Below are 17,893 nucleotides of genomic sequence, written 5' to 3'. Positions count from 1 at the left end.
TCAGATCTATGGTCATGGTTCCTTAATACAGACTAGTGGGAAGCTATAAAATGTAATAAAAACTTCAGACCACTTGGCTATAATGGGAATTTATATATTTAACAGTAACAGCATATTTTGAAAAATGCCTAATATTTATGAAGTATTTTATAGTTCGTAAAATACTATTACACTTGATCCTTAATATTTCTGGTAAGGTAGGTAGACTATTCACCATTATTTTACCGATGAGGACATAGGGTAGGTATACTATTTACCATATTTTACCAATGAGGACACAGTTGCAGAGAAATCACACATCTGGTCTTCAGACAGTGTGGGAGGAGAAATCTGACTCAAAACAAGCAGCCTTTCTAGCCACTGTACCATGCCACTTCTCTTTCAGCATCTTTGTGAATTTGCTCCTTTCTTTACCAGATTCTAATGTATCGCTGATAGATGATGATGTTTGCAATATGTTATCTTGACTGGGGCAGAATGACAGAGGCAATCATTTTTAAATGACTCTTTCTTTTTTATTGAACTACCACCAACTATGTATCTTATCAAATGCTTTATGGCCTTAAAGAAGAGAATATTGCATTGTAGAAAGAACAAATGGAACATAGTAAGTACTTGCTGAATTGAACTGATATTAGGAGACCAGAGTCCAGAGAGCCCAGTGAATCATTGACTAGATGAATCTGCTTTCTCTGTGTATTAAGGGAGAAATCGCACCTATCTTACTTAACAAAGATTTAAGGAAATCAAATAAGAAAATGGACATGAGACCGTTTATAATTAAAGAGTACCTAATTAACTCAACAAATACTTACTGAGTGGGCACTGTAAGGCACTGTTGATGGATGTTATGAGTTTGAGTACAATCTATGCCATATTAAAACCACAGCTTTTATGGGAAATTGTTAGGAACGTAGAGATTACATATAAGTGGACTATAAGAGAGAGTTGCAGATCAATGAAAATTTTAACAGCTTACAATGATGCGTAGATTTACTCTCAAAAAGGATCAGATCATTGACTGTGTGACTACAAAGTAACGGCTAAAACGCATAGATTTTTGAGTTGAGGAGAGCTAACTAGACACGACTTTCCAGAAATTTAAATACAAGAGAAAATATTTAAACTTTTAACACTTTGAGTGATGGCAAGTCAGTGGGGCACCAGTGATTGCTTGTTTGGTAATAGTAGTGCAACAAGTATCCAATATATATTATTGAAGCTTTTAAATACTGACTACAAACCCAAATCTTTAGAAGTATATGATAAATAAAGACTTGGCTAAAATTTGATCTTGACTATATACAGCACCATCTGGGAAAAATAAGTATGTATTTGAAGGAGATACTGATAAGAAAGTCTGCTGTTAATTATATCAACAATGAAACTACCTGATTCCACAGATGTCATTTAATAAAAGAACAATCAAATTATCTAAGGATGTGTTAAGAAAGAATTCCTACCAGATAAATTCTGAGTGACCCACTAAATATTTGATTATTTGATAAAACTGGTAAAGCAGTAAAACTCTTGATATAGTAAACCTATTCATATGTTTGCTCAGGTTTTAGCAAAAAACTATGTAATTATGGAAGAAGAATGTTGTTACCGAGAACAGGAAATAAAGACACATTATCTTGGCTTCCAGGATGGTCATATTATGAAGTTACAATTTCAGAGTTTCATATGTTAGCAAAATGTGAGAAGATGATGCTTCTACAAAGATTATCATCACACGTACCTGAAGGAAACCCATAACAGTATTAGCAAGATTATTTCACAGTCATTATATGATATAATCATACAAATACTGATTCAAAATAACAAGGTATTATTAAGACAAATAGTAGAGAAAACTACATTTTGAAGAACTGATGTAATGTTCCCAGATGATTTGATACAATAAAATTCAGAATCAGAAAAGACCAGCATGAAAGCCAGAGAAAAAGGTGACTGAAGGAATTTACAATGCTTATCTTGATGAAGATAACAGGAAATGGGGGAGTAAGAATTTTTTTTTTCCCCCGAATATTTGCTGGGCTGAGGTATAGAACAAGAATTACACACTGTATATAGTTCCAGGGTCAGAACTAGGACAAAAACGCAGAAAGTATTGGGAGGTAAACTGTGACAGCCTGGGGCAGAACTCTCTAATAATGGCCACTGTGCAACTGGAAGGGACTGTCTTTAGAGGTGCAGGGTTTCCTTCCACTGGAATTATTCATGTGGTGGCTGAATTATTTGACAACAAAGGTCTCTTCCCACATCATATTCTACTTATCTCACAATCCAGGAAAGACTGTGAACAAGAAAAAGCAAAGCAAGGAATTCTGTGGTGAGGCTGTGGGCAGTGTAGTGATGGGCTAGAGGAGGAGTTGCCACTTTCTTTATCCTCCCCTTCAAAATAGGGTCATTAAACAGGTTAGCAGGGCCAACAGCAGCACAGAGTGGATATAAAAATTGCACTTTCTGGGGTAAGTCATGTCCTAGGAACAGCAAGGCCAGCATTGGCTGGAACCATCTACACAGGGAGACCACAGAGGACAGTGATATCATCAGGAAGGAACAGTGGAGAGATCAGTTTTGGTGGCCTGTGTGTGGGAGGGTTGCATCCCAGATGTCCTCTGGACAGAAATAATCAACACTCCCTTGGATAGCGTCCCAGCTTGGAGAGAAGAGGAAAGGGCTGTGCAAATGCGTCTCACCTCTTGGCTTATTAGACAGGATGAAGAGTTCCCAGGCAGGACGAATGAGTCAACCTAGGAAGCAGGCCACAGATAAAATATAGTGTGATGCTAAGAAGTGGAAATGAATTAAAGCCAGTAAAGGGCAGTAAATGAGGAATGTGACAAACACAAGTTCGCTTCGTTAGAGTTATGTGCTGAAGATGATCATAATAAAATCAATAGCCAATCGAGAAATGGTGTGGGGATGACTGAATACCCACACACACAAGAATGAACTTGGATACCTACCTTCCACCATACACAAAAATCACCCCAAAACAGAGCATAGACCTAAATGGAAGAGTTAAAACTAGAAAACTCCTAGGAAAAAAAAATAGGAGTAAATCTTCATGACCTTGGATTTGACAATGGTTTCTTATGACGTCAAAAACACAGGTGACAAAAGAAAAAATAGACAAACTTTTATCAAATCTAAAAGCTTTTGTGCTTCAAAGGACATCATCAAGGAAGTGAAATGCAACCCTCAGTAAGGGAAAAAGCATTTGCAAATTATATATTGGGTAAGTCCTTTATATATCAGATACATTATTATATTCATCATTCAGATATATAATCATACATAAACTTTGACAACAATAAAAAGACAAATAACCAAATTAAAAATGGGTAAATAATTTGAAATGCAAATTAAAACTACAATAAGATACCATTTAATACTCACTAAAATGAATACAATACAAAAAATAGTAGGTGTTGGCAAGCAAATGGAGAAAGTAGAACTTTCATACATTGTTGGTCAGATGTCAAATGATGCTGCAACTTTGTAAAAGAGTTTGGTGGGTGGGGTGCAGTGGCTCATACCTGTAATACCAGCACTTTGGGAAGCCTAGGCTGGAGGATCGCTTGAGGCCAGGAGTTCAAGTCTAGCCTAGGCAATGTAGTGAGACCCTGTCTCTACAAATAAATAAATCAGCTAGGTATTGTGGCACGTACCTGTAGTCCTAGACACTCGAGAAGCTGAGGCAGGAGAATCACTTGAGCCTAGGAGTTCAAGGCTTCAATGAGCTATGATGGCACCATTGTAGCCCAGCCAGGCCAACAGAGGGAGACCCTGGTTTTTTTTTTTTTTTTTTTTTTTTTTAAACTTTTGTTCTAGCTCTAAAGAAAAAGAACATTTGGTTGTTCTTCAAAAAGTTAGAGTTACAATGTAATCCAGCAATTCCATTCCTAAGCATATGCCTATGAAAATTGAAAATGTGTGTTCACACAACATCTTGTATGCAAACATTAATAGCAGCATTATTAACAATAGCCAAACAGTGGAAACAATCCTGAAGTCTGTCACCTGATAAACAGATAAATAAAATGTGGTATATCCATACAATAAAATATTATTCACCAATAAGAAACAATGAAGTACTGATATATGCTACAACATGGATAAACCGTGAAAACATCAGGAAACAAAAAGAACTCAGTTACAAAAGATCACATATTGCATGAAACCATTTATATAAAATAACCACAAAATGTAAGTTCACAGAGACAGAAAGCAGGTTAGTGATTGCCAGGGGATTATAGGAGGGAAGAATGAGGAGTGACTGGCAGTACAATAGGTTTGTTGACAGCAGCATCAACACAAATACATCAGTAATGAATGCACTGTGCTGTGATGCTGTCATAGGAACTTCTTAGGTCCATTATAATCTTTTTTTTTTTTTTTTTTTTTTTGAGACGGAGTCTCGCTCTGTCGCCCAGGCTGGAGTGCAGTGGCCGGATCTCAGCTCACTGCAAGCTCCGCCTCCCGGGTTCACGCCATTCTCCTGCCTCAGCCTCCCAAGTAGCTGGGACTACAGGCGCCCGCCACCTCGCCCGGCTAGTTTTTTGTATTTTTTAGTAGAGACGGAGTTTCACCGGGTTAGCCAGGATGGTCTCGATCTCCTGACCTCATGATCCGCCCGTCTCGGCCTCCCAAAGTGCTGGGATTACAGGCTTGAGCCACCGCGCCCGGCCAGGTCCATTATAATCTTGTAGGATCACTGTCATATATGCGGTCCATCATTGGCCACGAAGCGTAGCTATATGATACATGACTGTATTTCCAGAAGCTACAATTTGCTTTCTTTACTTATGGTGAGGTTAAATCTTTCTATAATTTTGTCATTTATATTTTTCTGAACTGTGCCAGTTCAGAGCCACTCCAAATACTTCTGTTGAGTTATTGTTCTTTTTTTCTTACTCATTTCCTAAGAGGTCTCTCTTTTCATGTTGAATAAATAATCTCACTTAACAAGCCAATACTTACATAACAATTACTATGAACCTGACATGTTTCTTAGCTCTATAGAGACATAAAATCACTTAATATTTACAACAATGCTGTGATTGGGCATCATCATCATTTCTATTTAAGAGATGAGGAAACTTCAGCACAAAGGTGTTAAGCAGTGGAGGCAGGATTTGAACCCACGCACACTGGTCCAAACGTCCCAGCTAACCAGTATACTCTCCTGACTCGTACAGATGTAGCAAACAGCAAACTTAAGAATGTCAACCAAGATACTCAGACCCCAGAAAATGTGTAGAATCTGGTCACTGTAAAAGACTGTGATAGGTGTTCTTTTCTGGAACTGCACTGTCCAATAAGCGAGCCACATGTGGCTCCTGAGCATTTGAAATGTAGTTAAACTAAATCTAGATGTGTGGTAATGTGAAATATACACTGAATTTCAAAGATTTAATATAAATTAAAAGAATGTAGATACTCAAAACATTTTAATATTAATGTGTTGATAATGTTAAATAGTATTTTGGGCCGGGTATGGTGGCTCATGCCTGTAATCCCAGCACTTTGGGAGGCCAAGGCGGGTAGATCACTTGAGGTCAGGAGTTTGAGACCAGCCTGGCCAACATGGTGAAACCCTGTTTCTCTAAAAAAAAAAAAAAAAATTACACCAGGCGTGGTGGCACGTGCTATAGTCTCAGCTACTTGAGGCCGAAGAATCACCTGAACCTGGGAGGCAGAGATTGCAGTGAGCCGAGATTGTGCCACTGCACTCCAATCTAGGCGACACGGCAGGTTTTTTTAAGACTCTGTCTTAAAAAAAAAATACTATTTTGAATATACTGAGTTAAATATGTTATTTAAGTGAATATCACCTTTCATCTTTAAAAAAAAACTTTTAGTATGGCTACTAGAAAATATTGTGTTACTATAAATCCTGCATTATATTTCTGTTGGACAGGGTTGTTCTAGAAGGATGTATTGTGACTGGAAGAGAAGTCTGGAGGAGCAGTGCATGGTTCTTAAAAGGCTAATCATGGTGTATGCTGTCTTTGAGGACCATGGATTGATTATACAACAGACAATAAGCCAACTGTTACTAAACCCATCAACTACCAATATTCTGATGACTCATGATGAATTCAAATATAGTCAAGAGGAACCTGGAAGATATTGTTGGTGAATACAAAGAAATGGGTTGAAAACAAAAAGGAATATAGGGCAGGGGAAATAATTTTGTTTCTTCTACCTAAAGCACAGTCTTTGAAGGAGAAATAGGTCTGTGAAATGCTTCTTAAAACTAAAGTCTAATCTACCTCCATTACACTTTACCCTCCACAGGTGAGTCACTATTTCACACAAATACTCTATTTGCTATAATGTATAATTTAGCCAACAGAGTTCCTCAGTAAGTGCAACAAAACTATTTAAATATTGATAATCCATCGATGTTACCTATGTCCAGTAAATGTTTGGAAAAAAAATTTATAATCTCTGGCCTCCCCCACCCCATACCCCAAATTATAAACCAGAATATTAAAAGGATCTGTAGGAATTCAACTGCAAGTACCCCAAGGGCAGCCCTATGTCTGACTGAATTATCAGCATTACCAGTACCATCCCAGTGCTAGTAATGCAGCAAATGCCCAGTAAATTTTCACTAAATACACACAGAAAATGGTAGTTCATTGGAATTTTAAAGTCCATGCCTAAACAATATGGAAAACGCAAAGAATGGATATTCTAGACTGGTGAGCTTACTGTTGTAGATGGCTAATCACACAGATGGGGGCAAGTACTTAGAATGAAGACCCAGGAGTCAGCAAAGGTTTTCTAAAATCCAACTTCACATTCTTTTCCTGACTCTGCCTCTATCTGTGCAGGGAGTGACTCAACAGAATAAATCCTGAATTCCTTAAGACCTTTGACAAAACTCTTTTATATACCTTAACCAAGGTGGGGAAATAGCAGGCATGACAATCTAACAGTTAGAAGGCTTAGTAATGAGTAGAAAAATCATACAGGAAGACTGGTGTTTGGGGAACTGAGGTCAATCTAAAGAAATTCTTCAGGGGTGGACAAGGAATCCCTCTTGGTCAACATTTTTCTTCAGTAAGTTGGAAGAAACATGAAAGGCATATTTGCCAAGTAACACAAAGCTGGAAGAGACTTTGGATAGAATTCAAAGACTATTTGGTTAGAATGGTATATAGCTAATGCAAATTCTCTAGGATAGTGGTTTTCAAACTTTAACATGCAGCAGAATCATCAGGAAGGCTTATTAAAACACACTGCCAGGACTCATCTCCAGAGTTGCTCACTCAGTGGGTCTTGGGTGGGGTCAAGAATGTGCATTTCTAACAGGTTCTCAGGTGATGCTGCTGCCACTAATCCAGGGACAACCCTTTGTGAACCCGTGGTACAGGAGATTCCTGTTATATACTTGTTTGCAACACTGCAGTTTCTTTCTTAATTCCAACCTTCATGGCTGAGGTTCCTGAGTCATATTCTAGACTAGTGCCTTCTATGACCGATGGCTTTCTGTGACTTCAGAACCCATGCAAGCCACATCCTTTTCCAACTATTCTGTGGAAATCATTAGTAAAGAGTGCCACCCTCTTCTGGAAGAAGAAATCAAGCAGTTTCTTGAGGTATTCCCCTCCCCCAATATATTTAAACCTCTAAATACTTATGGTAAAATTCAAAAGGAAAATGGTTCAGAAAGCTTATTTGGAAAGGGTGGCTCTATCAGGAAGAAGACTGGCATACTCACCAGAGAGGAAATATACCCAGTCGTGTGGTGATAAAAACCACGGCAAACATAACAAACAGGAGATCACACATTTTCTGAAACTTGGCATAATTTGCCATTTTGGCAGCCTATGAAAGAAAGGAATGTGACCTATTAATGTAGTTAAACTGATAATAAAGAGTTTCTTTCAATATGCATGAGTCTGTTATAAGATACACTTTATCAGATGCATAAAATTGCCTGTGACTGAAATGTCATGTATCATGCATCAGTATTTATAAATTACCCACAAGCTGAGTGAGAGGCAGCATTAGCCGTAAGTAGAATTCCTGACTGTTACAGATTTAATAAAATATTCAGCAACCTGAAAAATTCAATTGTATGGTTGATTTCAGAAAAACAGAGAGAAAAATAAGAAATTCTTACATCATAGATGATATTAGCAAGCCAGAGACACCAAAACAGAAATCTGGTATAACAGTTCAAACAGAAGTGCTGGATAATCCTTTAAACCTTTTTATGAATCTCAAATACTGAGGCCACGAACTTTATATAGAATATATGGAGCTTTCTGTGTTTTTCTTCCTTTCTCCCTAAAATTACAGGTTTTCTTTAAACAGGCACAAGGAATACTCTGGGAGATGCTTTTCTGGCTTATTCTCATGAACTTAGAAATGAAGAAAGTGTCAAGATCATGTCATTTCAACTAATCCATTTAGGTAGAATTTTCAAAGTTACATGAATGGGTCATTTTTAGATGAAAGCCACCAATGCTCAAAGGGTCTGTGAAAAGTATTTGCATAATTTATGAGAGCGATTTAAGTGAAGACTTTTTATATTATAAATTAGGGAAGAAATCACATCCCTTTCTCTACCATCTACTTTTTTACAAATGATTCTAAAAACAGGTGAGACTGAAAACATAATTTTGCTTAATCATCTCTTTTTACATTTTTACATAGAATTCACAGCACCTACACACAGGGTTATAAATTGATGATGTCTTCTGAATTTATAACGTTATTTTCTACTTCTTGGAAACTTAAATTAACTGAGTCAGATTTGAAAAGATTGTTGACATTATCCACAGAAGCTATAATTTAAAAGATTTAAATAAAGCACAAAGTTATGAGAGGAATGTATTCCTAAGGGGAAATATCTATTAACTGGGTGGAAGTTAGGATTATAAGCTTTTAATTTCATGAACACTTCAGGGGTAACACCATAAATTATGTTAAAAGGTACCTTTTACCTTCTTCTGGCTACGTAAATCATGACATTTTTCTTTTATATTTTTTCACCAGTATTCAATAAATAAGCTTTAAACACAAACTTTTCAGAAATGTCTAGGCCGTAAGATAACATGTTGAGGAGCTGACAGGTAACTTATCTCATTAATTGAATACTCTGAGTGTTATTTATTTTTATAATGTTAAAGAGAATCTAGGTGATGAAGAACATTTGTTTTTAAGCCACATGACTGAGATTTCTGAATTTTTTTTTCTGGATACAAGTGGAACTTGATTAGAAATTTTCTGAATCTACCCCATGGCACTACCAAGCATCATGCCAGCCATTTCCACAGGCAATGCAGTTGGCTAATTGTACAGGATTGATTGTACAGCCTTAGGTTGCAGTATAAATTTCTACATTCAAGCAAACTTAGGATTTAACCAAATGGTAACTCATTTCCAGGGGACTGCAATATAAGCAATCTATATTATTGATTATACTTATTATATTTCTTTATAGTAATTATATTTCTCCTATTAAAAAATATGTTGAATAGAGGTTAGCTTGAATCACTTAAAAATCATAGCAACAAATTATCATTTGACTTATCTAGCCCATTAGGTCTATTTTTCTATTTCATAACATGAAAGGACCAGTTTTTTTTTTTAACAAAGTACTGTATACACCTCAAACTTTAATTGCCTTTATAGTAGATTCAAATTTTATAGCATAGAATTCTGCTTATATTGCAATGACAGGTCATTATTTGAGGGTATGCCTAGTCTACACTCATGGTATAGTAATTGCTTCAAAGGTGGCAAAACAAAGCAGTTAAAGCAAAATGGTGGGCCTAAAGGAAAATAAATCAGAATTCAGATCAGATTGTAAGAACCATTTCTACATAGGCTTTGTACTCTTACAAGGTAATTCTGACCAGTTATATTAATTTCTTAATATAAAATGCAAAGACTTTAATGATTAACATTATTGAGTATGACTCTTCACAGGAGCCATAGTTAAAAGTAAATATCACATCACAATTTTCCTTGGGATTTTACCTTTTAAAATATGCTAGAACATTTTTATTTATTTTACCACTTTAAGAATTCTAAATAATAGTCACCAATTCATATATAACCAATATTTCCACAGATATTCTTTATACTTTCATATATAGAAAACATAGTTTCTACATAAAATTTGCAATTCGTATGCACTTTTCACTGTAAAAACATTAGGAAAATGTATCTTGGCAATAAAAATGATGACCCCTACTTAATTTTACTGGGATGTATAGCTTCCATCAGTACCCAAACCGAGTTTTACAAAATTTCCCAATAAATCAGGGTAAAAGGTACAGCACACAAAACAAAACCTAATCAAATAATGATTTTCCTTTGTAAAATCATTCATTTCTTAAGTATGGATTAGTAAAGGTTTTCAGCATTTTATTAACAATTTTTTTTTGTATAAAAGTTTATATACTAATTTAAAATCTCATTTTCACCAGTTTAACCTTCAAAGAAACACTACAGTTTCAAGGCAGTTATTTACTATTGTACCCAGGCACCATCTAACATAACATTGAAGAGCTAATGAGATTAGGGACTTCCTAAATTTTGGGTTTTGTATTCTTAAAGATGAAAGAAAACTTTTACCTCCAGAAGAGCATCAGCCGAATCATGAAGACAAAGGACCAGCGTTCCTACTCGGGCCATATTGTTGACATATGAAAAGGTAATCAAGAAAATACATACAAGGTGGTGCAGGAACATAATGCCAAAGTCCTTGAGGAAAGAAAAAACAACCATATTAGAGTTTAGCAACATCACATTTCCATTTAGCCATTCAGCCACTGAACCAGGACTTACTGAGAACCTCCACAAGCCTAGCACTGAGGATGAATAAGGTATGAATAAGGTATAACTCTTATCCTGTGGGAGTCCATCACGTGTTGGGAGAGACACATAGGAGATTGGTGGAAGCCCAAGATCAAGGCTCTGGCAGATTTGGTATCTGGAGAGGGCCCACTTCCTTGTTCATAGATGGTGACTTCTAGCTGTGTCATCATATGGCAAAAGGGGCAAAGCACTTATTTAGGGCCACAGGAGATAGGAGGAAATCAGTGACTATCAAGAATGCGATCAAGCCAGGACAAAGACCATATCATAAAGAATGCTTTGTAGCAAGCCAAATAATTTGAAGCTATGGGAGAAATCACTACAGAATTTCAAGAAAAGAAGGGTACTACTTGCATTTGAACCTTTTTAAAATTTTTTATTTTATTTTATTTTATTTTTGCTCTGTCGCCCAGGCTGGAGTGCAGTGGCATGATCTCAGCTCACTACAAGCTCCACCTCCCAGGTTCACGCCATTCTCCTGCCTCAGCTTCCCAAGTAGCTGGGACTACAGGCGCCCGCCACCACGCCCGGTTAAATTTTTTTTGTATTTTTAGTAGAGACAGGGTTCACTGTGTTAGCCAGGATGGTCTCGATCTCCTAACCTTGTGATCCACCCGCCTCGGCCTCCCAAAGTGCTGGGATAACAGGCGTGAGCCACCGTGCCCGGTGCATTTGAACTTTAGGAAGGTCTTTGGGGCAACTGTACAGGTTTAACTGGACCACTTCTCTGACTACTAAATGGTTGGGGCTTCAGAAGGTACTGGTTGTGTCTTTGAACAGAGTGTGGCATCTATGAAGGGACAGCAGGTCAGAGGAAAAGGGCATTGTATAGCTCCCAGCCCAGACGGTCCACTGTCTACAGAAGGGCTGATAAGCCACATAGCAAGGTTAACGGTGGTGCTGTGGTCTAAATATTTGTGTGCCCATCAAATTCATGTTAAAATCGTAATGCCCAAGGTGATAATGTTAGGAGATGGGGCATTTGGGAGGTAATTAGGGCATGAGACCAGAACCCTCATGAATAGGATTAGTGTCCTTGTAAAAGGGACCCCAGAGAGCTGCTTTGTCCCTTTCACCATATGAAGACACAGTTAGAAGGCACCATCCATGAACCAGGAAATGGGCCCTCATCAGATACCAGATCTGCCAGAGCCTTGATCTTGGACTCCCCAGCCTCTGGAAGTATAAGAAATCAATTTCTGTTGTTTACAGGACTCCCAATCTACAGTATTTTGCCACAGCAGCTCAAATGGATTAAGACGGGGGTGATGGTTTTCTGTTATCTCAGATTTCTTGGAATGTGCATCTCAGTGTTAGCATCCTTCTCCCAGAATATGCCTGTTGGGATACTAAAATAAGAATCCTACCATGTTGGCTTTTTTGATAGGACCTACACAAACAAGCCCTGAATTTTTAAAAATTGTTTTATGTTAGATTCAGGGGGGTACCTATGCATGCTTGTTACTTAGGTATACTGCATACTCATGGGGATTGATGCCCTGAATTTTAATCATTATCTGTCCATAGACATTAGAAAAAAATATATCTTGCAGCAATAATAGTAAATTGACCATCCTTATTTTGGTCAGCTTCAAGGGAACCTCATCTTGGCCTCAGTGAAGATTTTTTTTTCTGATATTATCTCTTGACTATCTGGACATGGTTTGTTGTGAAATGGAATTTTTGTTGCTTAGAAATACAGTCTTTTACTCATACTTTTATCTAATCTATATATCTCTCTCAGAGTAAGTCTGAATTTCTTTGAGACTTAAATGCCAAGACTGACCCTAATGTTGCTCTATTTGAAGCCTCTGGCGGAAGAGGACTATTCCCCATAGACCATTCATCTAGGGTAGATTTATTTGAATCTTTCTCTCTAAGGGAGAGAGCGTGAAAATGAAAAGCATATCTGAAAACTGACGTATGAGCAGATCCCGATTATGAAAAAGCGCAGCATGTAGGTTAAATCTAGGGGAATAAACCCAAATTTTTATCTTGAGAAGTCAATATTCATATGGTCATTTATTCATTAAAAATAGTGACTGAGCATTTACTATGCTCTAGACAGTTCTAGGCTTTGAGGAAAAATAAGTAAGAAAACTAGACAAATACTTTTGCCCTTGTGGAACTTGTATATTCTAGTAAGGGAGAACAGACAAAAAATATAAGTAAATGATCTCTTATAGTAGAAGGTAAAATTGTGCTATGGGGGAAAAAAGCAATCATGATAAGAAGGGTGGGGAGTCCTGGTTGCTGGGGGAGATACATTATAATAATACACAGAGGGGCCAGACCAGGGCAGGTCTCTCTAAGAAGGTGACTTAAAGATGATGAGGAAGCTAGTCTTATAGATAGATGGGGAGAAAATATTCAAGCCAGAAAAAACAACCAAGGCAAAGGCATTATCCATCACGGTCTTTCTATCCTGATGTGTTCAAGGAATAGCGAGGAGGTGAGTGTGGCTGGAGTCAAGTAAGAAGGAGAGACGTGTAGAAGCCAGAGCAGCATTATAGATTATAGATTTTAAAAATTAGTAGCTTTTTTTTTTGTCTATTACCACTCTTTTAAAAAGATATTTTAACTTTGTTGAATAGAAAGTAATCACTCTACTATTTAATCCCTGATATGTAACTGTTCTACGTATCATTTGTATTCAGATCTAAATTGGGAGGTTAAGGGTCAAGAATAAAATTATTTCTGAGGTTGTAAGGACTTAATTTTATCTATCACATTGCAGTAGGTACAAAGCACTTATAAATACTCTCTAATACTACTCGTCATGAACACAAAACAGGACTAGGTTTTTATTCTTACAGATGTCTTCATAAACTCCTTCCTACAACATTCCCTTGTGAGTATTCTCGTTTGTTCTGAGAATCAGTGTGGGTGACAGTGCTAAGGTTGGTGGATGTTCTGCCAAGCTAAACATCTGGTTTACAAAGGCAACAGCAACTAGATTAGGTAGACTCCTCGGTTCCTTGTGAATTCCACTTAATCTTCTACCCAAGGGGAAGGAGGAGGCCCTAGTGCTGTCTCTTTTTCTAAATAGCCTTGTACTTTTCCTCTGTGACCCTTTAGCTCTCATGGCTTCTGCCCTGGTTCCTGATTCACTGGGTGACAGAGCCACTTTCTTCTGGACCCCCACTTACCTATCCTGGACCCTCACTTACCTATCCACCTTTCCACAACTCAGAGAGGCCTCTGTCTCTAACTTATATTCTCCAATTCAGTTCAGTTATTATTGTTTGCTTTTTCTGTGGTTAAGGCAACTTCTAAGTTAAACATAAGTGCAAGAAAGTTAAAACCAGGGTCTTTTCGACAGGACCAGACTCCTGAAAAATGTAGGTGTCTTGAACAATTATGGAGCACCTATTTCATAAGAGCCAATTTGTAATCCAACTCATCAATTTTGTAATTTTTGGTAGGGTAATTGCCTATCTATATAATTTTTTTTTTTTTTTTTTTTTTTGAGACAGAGTCTTGCTCTGTCACTCAGGCTGGAGTACAATGGTGCAATCTCAGCTACTGCAACCTCCGCCTCCTGGGTTCAAGCCATTCTCATGCCTCAGCCACCCAAGTAGCTGGGATCACAGGTGTGCGCCACCACATCCAGCTAATTTTTGTATTTTTAGTAGAGATGGGTTTCACCATGTTGGCCAGACTGGTCTCGAACACCTGACCTCAAGTGATCCACCTGCCTCAGCCTCCCAAAGTGCTAGGATTACAGGTGTGAGCCACTGAGTCTGGCTATCTATACAATTAAGAGACTGGATCAGGTTATTTTTATGCTGTCAATTCTATAATTCTAGGCTTCATAGTTATGGTGATTAAATAATATTTGAAGTCTTTACTAATTTCATATTTGTGTATATGTGGCGGGGAGAGAGTGTGGGAGAGCCCACACATGCGCCCTCTTTATTTAGCAGCTGAGTAGCTGTTGATGTCACTACAGGTTAGGGTCTGAAAAGTCAACTTCAACAACTTTAATTGCTTAAATGATTCTGTCTACAGTTTAGTGAACATGTCCGGAGGTTATTTTCTTCCCTGGAAAGTGCCTAACATTTATGGACAACCATACATATTGATTTATTACTAGGATAAACAGTATATTAGTTTGCTAAATGAGGTCAGATAATTTAAGAAATGAAGTGCAACGATTTCTCTTATTTTCAATTAACCTAGTCTCCAAACAGCATGACACATTGATGGTAGATTCCACTGTCAGGAGCATGCGTCTTCCAACAGTTAATTCTAACTGCCCACGACAGAACTGAGCATTGAGAATGCAGTGGCTGACCTACCACTATATTCCTTCATCTAGACTCACATTTACATCTAGTTCTCAGCTCAGGCAGAAGAGAAATGATGACCATACTCTGAGTTTAACACGTGATTATGTACAGGTGCAACTTACCAGTTTTACCTACTTCTGAAATTCTGCTGTCTTTGCAGTTAGTACCTAAGGTTTTCTTAAATCATTAAAGTTAGACAATACCAAAATGCCTTAGACATACAATAAAAATTGCACTGATAACATTTTCCACTGAAAGATAAAATCTGTTCTCTCCAAGCTGTTACTTACTAGATTCCATCATGTGGAGTATAGTATTCTACCAGATAATAACTACTTCAAAACAATGGATCCATTAAAGTAGAGCTTACCTATCAACTAATATTTTAAACTGTTTCCTAAACATAATCAAATGAAAACACACACTGCTTAATTCAGAAATTCAATGAGTTTATATTTGCTATGCTTAATACACAGATTTCAAAGTTTAACCAGCTGAATACCTAAAAAGAACAATACTTTCCACATTTTCTATTGTTCAGCTCTGAATGACTGCTCTTGGCTCACTGAAAGAGAACAAGGGTTTTTCTCTATTTAATTTAAAAATGAATAAATATAAATTGATTAAAACACTTATGGTGGATTAGTACCATTTTATAATGAAGTTTCCTGAGATGTATCTAATATATCGTCAATAAACAACCCAATGGCCTTGCCAATACAGCACAGCTCCTTTAAAAATAAGAGCCTTGTTTTTTAGACAAAATTTGCTTTGTAAAGATGTTTTTTGCATATAAATCACCTGGTCCTAGAAAACATTTGTTCTATTACTGAAGGATTCACAGTTATGCCCATGGCAGAAGACCAATTTTCATTACAGTCCTATCTGTATGAATATGAAAAAAGAATGAATAATGGATTTGCCATCTTTTACATTTCTGCTTCAGAATGCATTATACATAATAAAATACCTTTAATAAAGGCCATGCAATCATTATTTTATGTGTTACTCACGTCTTCCTGACCCAACACACTTCTTTGAGCAGGCACTGAATCTGGTCCAAATAACCATTTTAAACAAATTGCCAATTTGGATTTTATCAATGCAGGGTGGAAAACTTCCATCCTTATATTTGCAACTGCTGAAAGTGATTAGTGCGCACACAGACACAGTCATGGCTGAAAGAACATTAGCATTTTAGGTTGAAATGTTTTCCTGCATTTTTCATAACTGCAATTAAGGAGAGAGACTGTGATTTCTTACTGGTCTTCAGACTGAAGACTGATGCCAAAGCCTTTATTCAAAACAGACTGGCCTGGATACGTGCTTTACTTGTGTCCTCAACCTCCTGCTATTCGGCCATATTGTTTCTTGACATTTTCACAGCCATTATCAAGGGCTCCTTCTATGTTCCCTGCTTGATATTTACCCTAATGTTGACCTTTACTTCAGTAGCTTTGCCTATGTTAATTATCAGAGACAAGGGGGAAAAAATCAAACATGGTCGTCACTCAAACTTAATTAGAAGTCTGAAATAAAAGAATTCAAGGAAGAGTCATCCATTTTAGCATTAAAAGCTGGTAAGATAAGGCTGTTTTTTCCTCATTACATTTTCAAATAGCATTTAGGGAACCTAGAAAACTTTTCTAGTCTGTTCTGTGTAGCTTTCACATCAGAAATTCCTGGGTACAAGTAAAATTCCAGCTACCTGGGCTCCATCCCCAACTGTTAGAATGAAAATCAGCATCTTTAATTCCGTTCTCTAGGGGAATTTTACGTACAGTAAAATATTAGCACCAAACATCCAGAGGGATCTACCTCTCATTGAGACACAGATCTGAAAGTTTATATAACGCAACTCCCTTCACAATGATCAAGCTGTAGAGAATCTCTGAAATAATATTGTTTTCAGGAGGCACTACAAATTCATCTTGATGTACATGCCTTTACAAAAACAAAATTCACCCATTTTTCATTAAAAATAATACATACACATACTATAAACAGGAACTGTTCCCTAAATTCTCATTGGCTGGATAATATATTAATTTTATGCAATCTCTTTTGGGAATAATTTTTGCAACTGATTAAGAAAAAATATTAGTGAACCTCTTTATAAAGGGAATTTAGAAGATCAAGATTTTAATTAAAGGCTGATTTAGATGTGCACAGACAAGAAGAATATGAAATACTTCTGAAGTGCAAGAAAAAGGCTCTTCTCCCTCAGATGCAAATGACGCATATGAGCTTTCCTGAATTTAATAAAATTAATAAATCTGTAATCTAACTAATATGAATAGAAGTCAGGTAATAGCACCAGGTTACTCAATGAACTGATTTTCAGACTCTCTAGGAAACAGAAGAACAGCAGCATAGCTTAAAGCTGATTTCATTTTATGGCAACTGCAGTAATAGAAACCCCTCATTAAAAAAATAAACAAACAAATAAAAAATAGTTCTCTTATTTGAAACTCCAAGGCACATAGAAATTTATATGACTTTTTACAGAGTAACATGTTTTTCTTTTTAGGGATAATAACAAACAGTTTTCCTTTCTCTCTTGTGATTTTCCTGCCTTGGCATAAAACTCAGAATGCTGGGGGTAGAAGTGGACTTTAAGCATGTAACTTGGCAACGTGCTAAAGAGAGCAGCTACTCAGTCTTCATCTCCATTTTAGAATGAATAAACAGATGGAGACGGTGAGGATTTCGGACAAAATTTACACACATCAAGAATAATCATA

General features: G+C 37.0%; 1 protein-coding gene and 1 long non-coding RNA gene across 3 annotated transcripts in view; one reads left to right on the top strand and one right to left on the bottom strand.

Annotated features, from left to right (window-relative positions):
* The window catches only part of CERS6 (ceramide synthase 6), a 313,857-nt gene that overhangs the window by 48,192 nt on the left and 247,772 nt on the right, over nt 1-17,893 (bottom strand). For both annotated transcript variants that reach the window (XM_005573386.4, XM_005573387.4), the window contains exons 7-8: nt 10,615-10,743; nt 7,745-7,851 (exon numbers count right to left, since the gene is read on the bottom strand). In XM_005573386.4, the coding sequence (XP_005573443.3) occupies nt 7,745-7,851; nt 10,615-10,743 (236 nt within the window). The remainder of the gene's footprint in view (nt 1-7,744; nt 7,852-10,614; nt 10,744-17,893) is intronic.
* Nucleotides 3,803-5,760, top strand: LOC141408181 (uncharacterized). Its single transcript, XR_012421192.1, has 2 exons — nt 3,803-4,382; nt 4,703-5,760. It is a non-coding gene; the product is annotated as an uncharacterized lncRNA (long non-coding RNA).

Source organism: Macaca fascicularis, chromosome 12 (genome assembly GCF_037993035.2).
Source record: "Macaca fascicularis isolate 582-1 chromosome 12, T2T-MFA8v1.1".
Classification (NCBI taxonomy): domain Eukaryota; kingdom Metazoa; phylum Chordata; class Mammalia; order Primates; family Cercopithecidae; genus Macaca; species Macaca fascicularis.
This window is presented reverse-complemented; position numbering and strand designations above follow the sequence as displayed.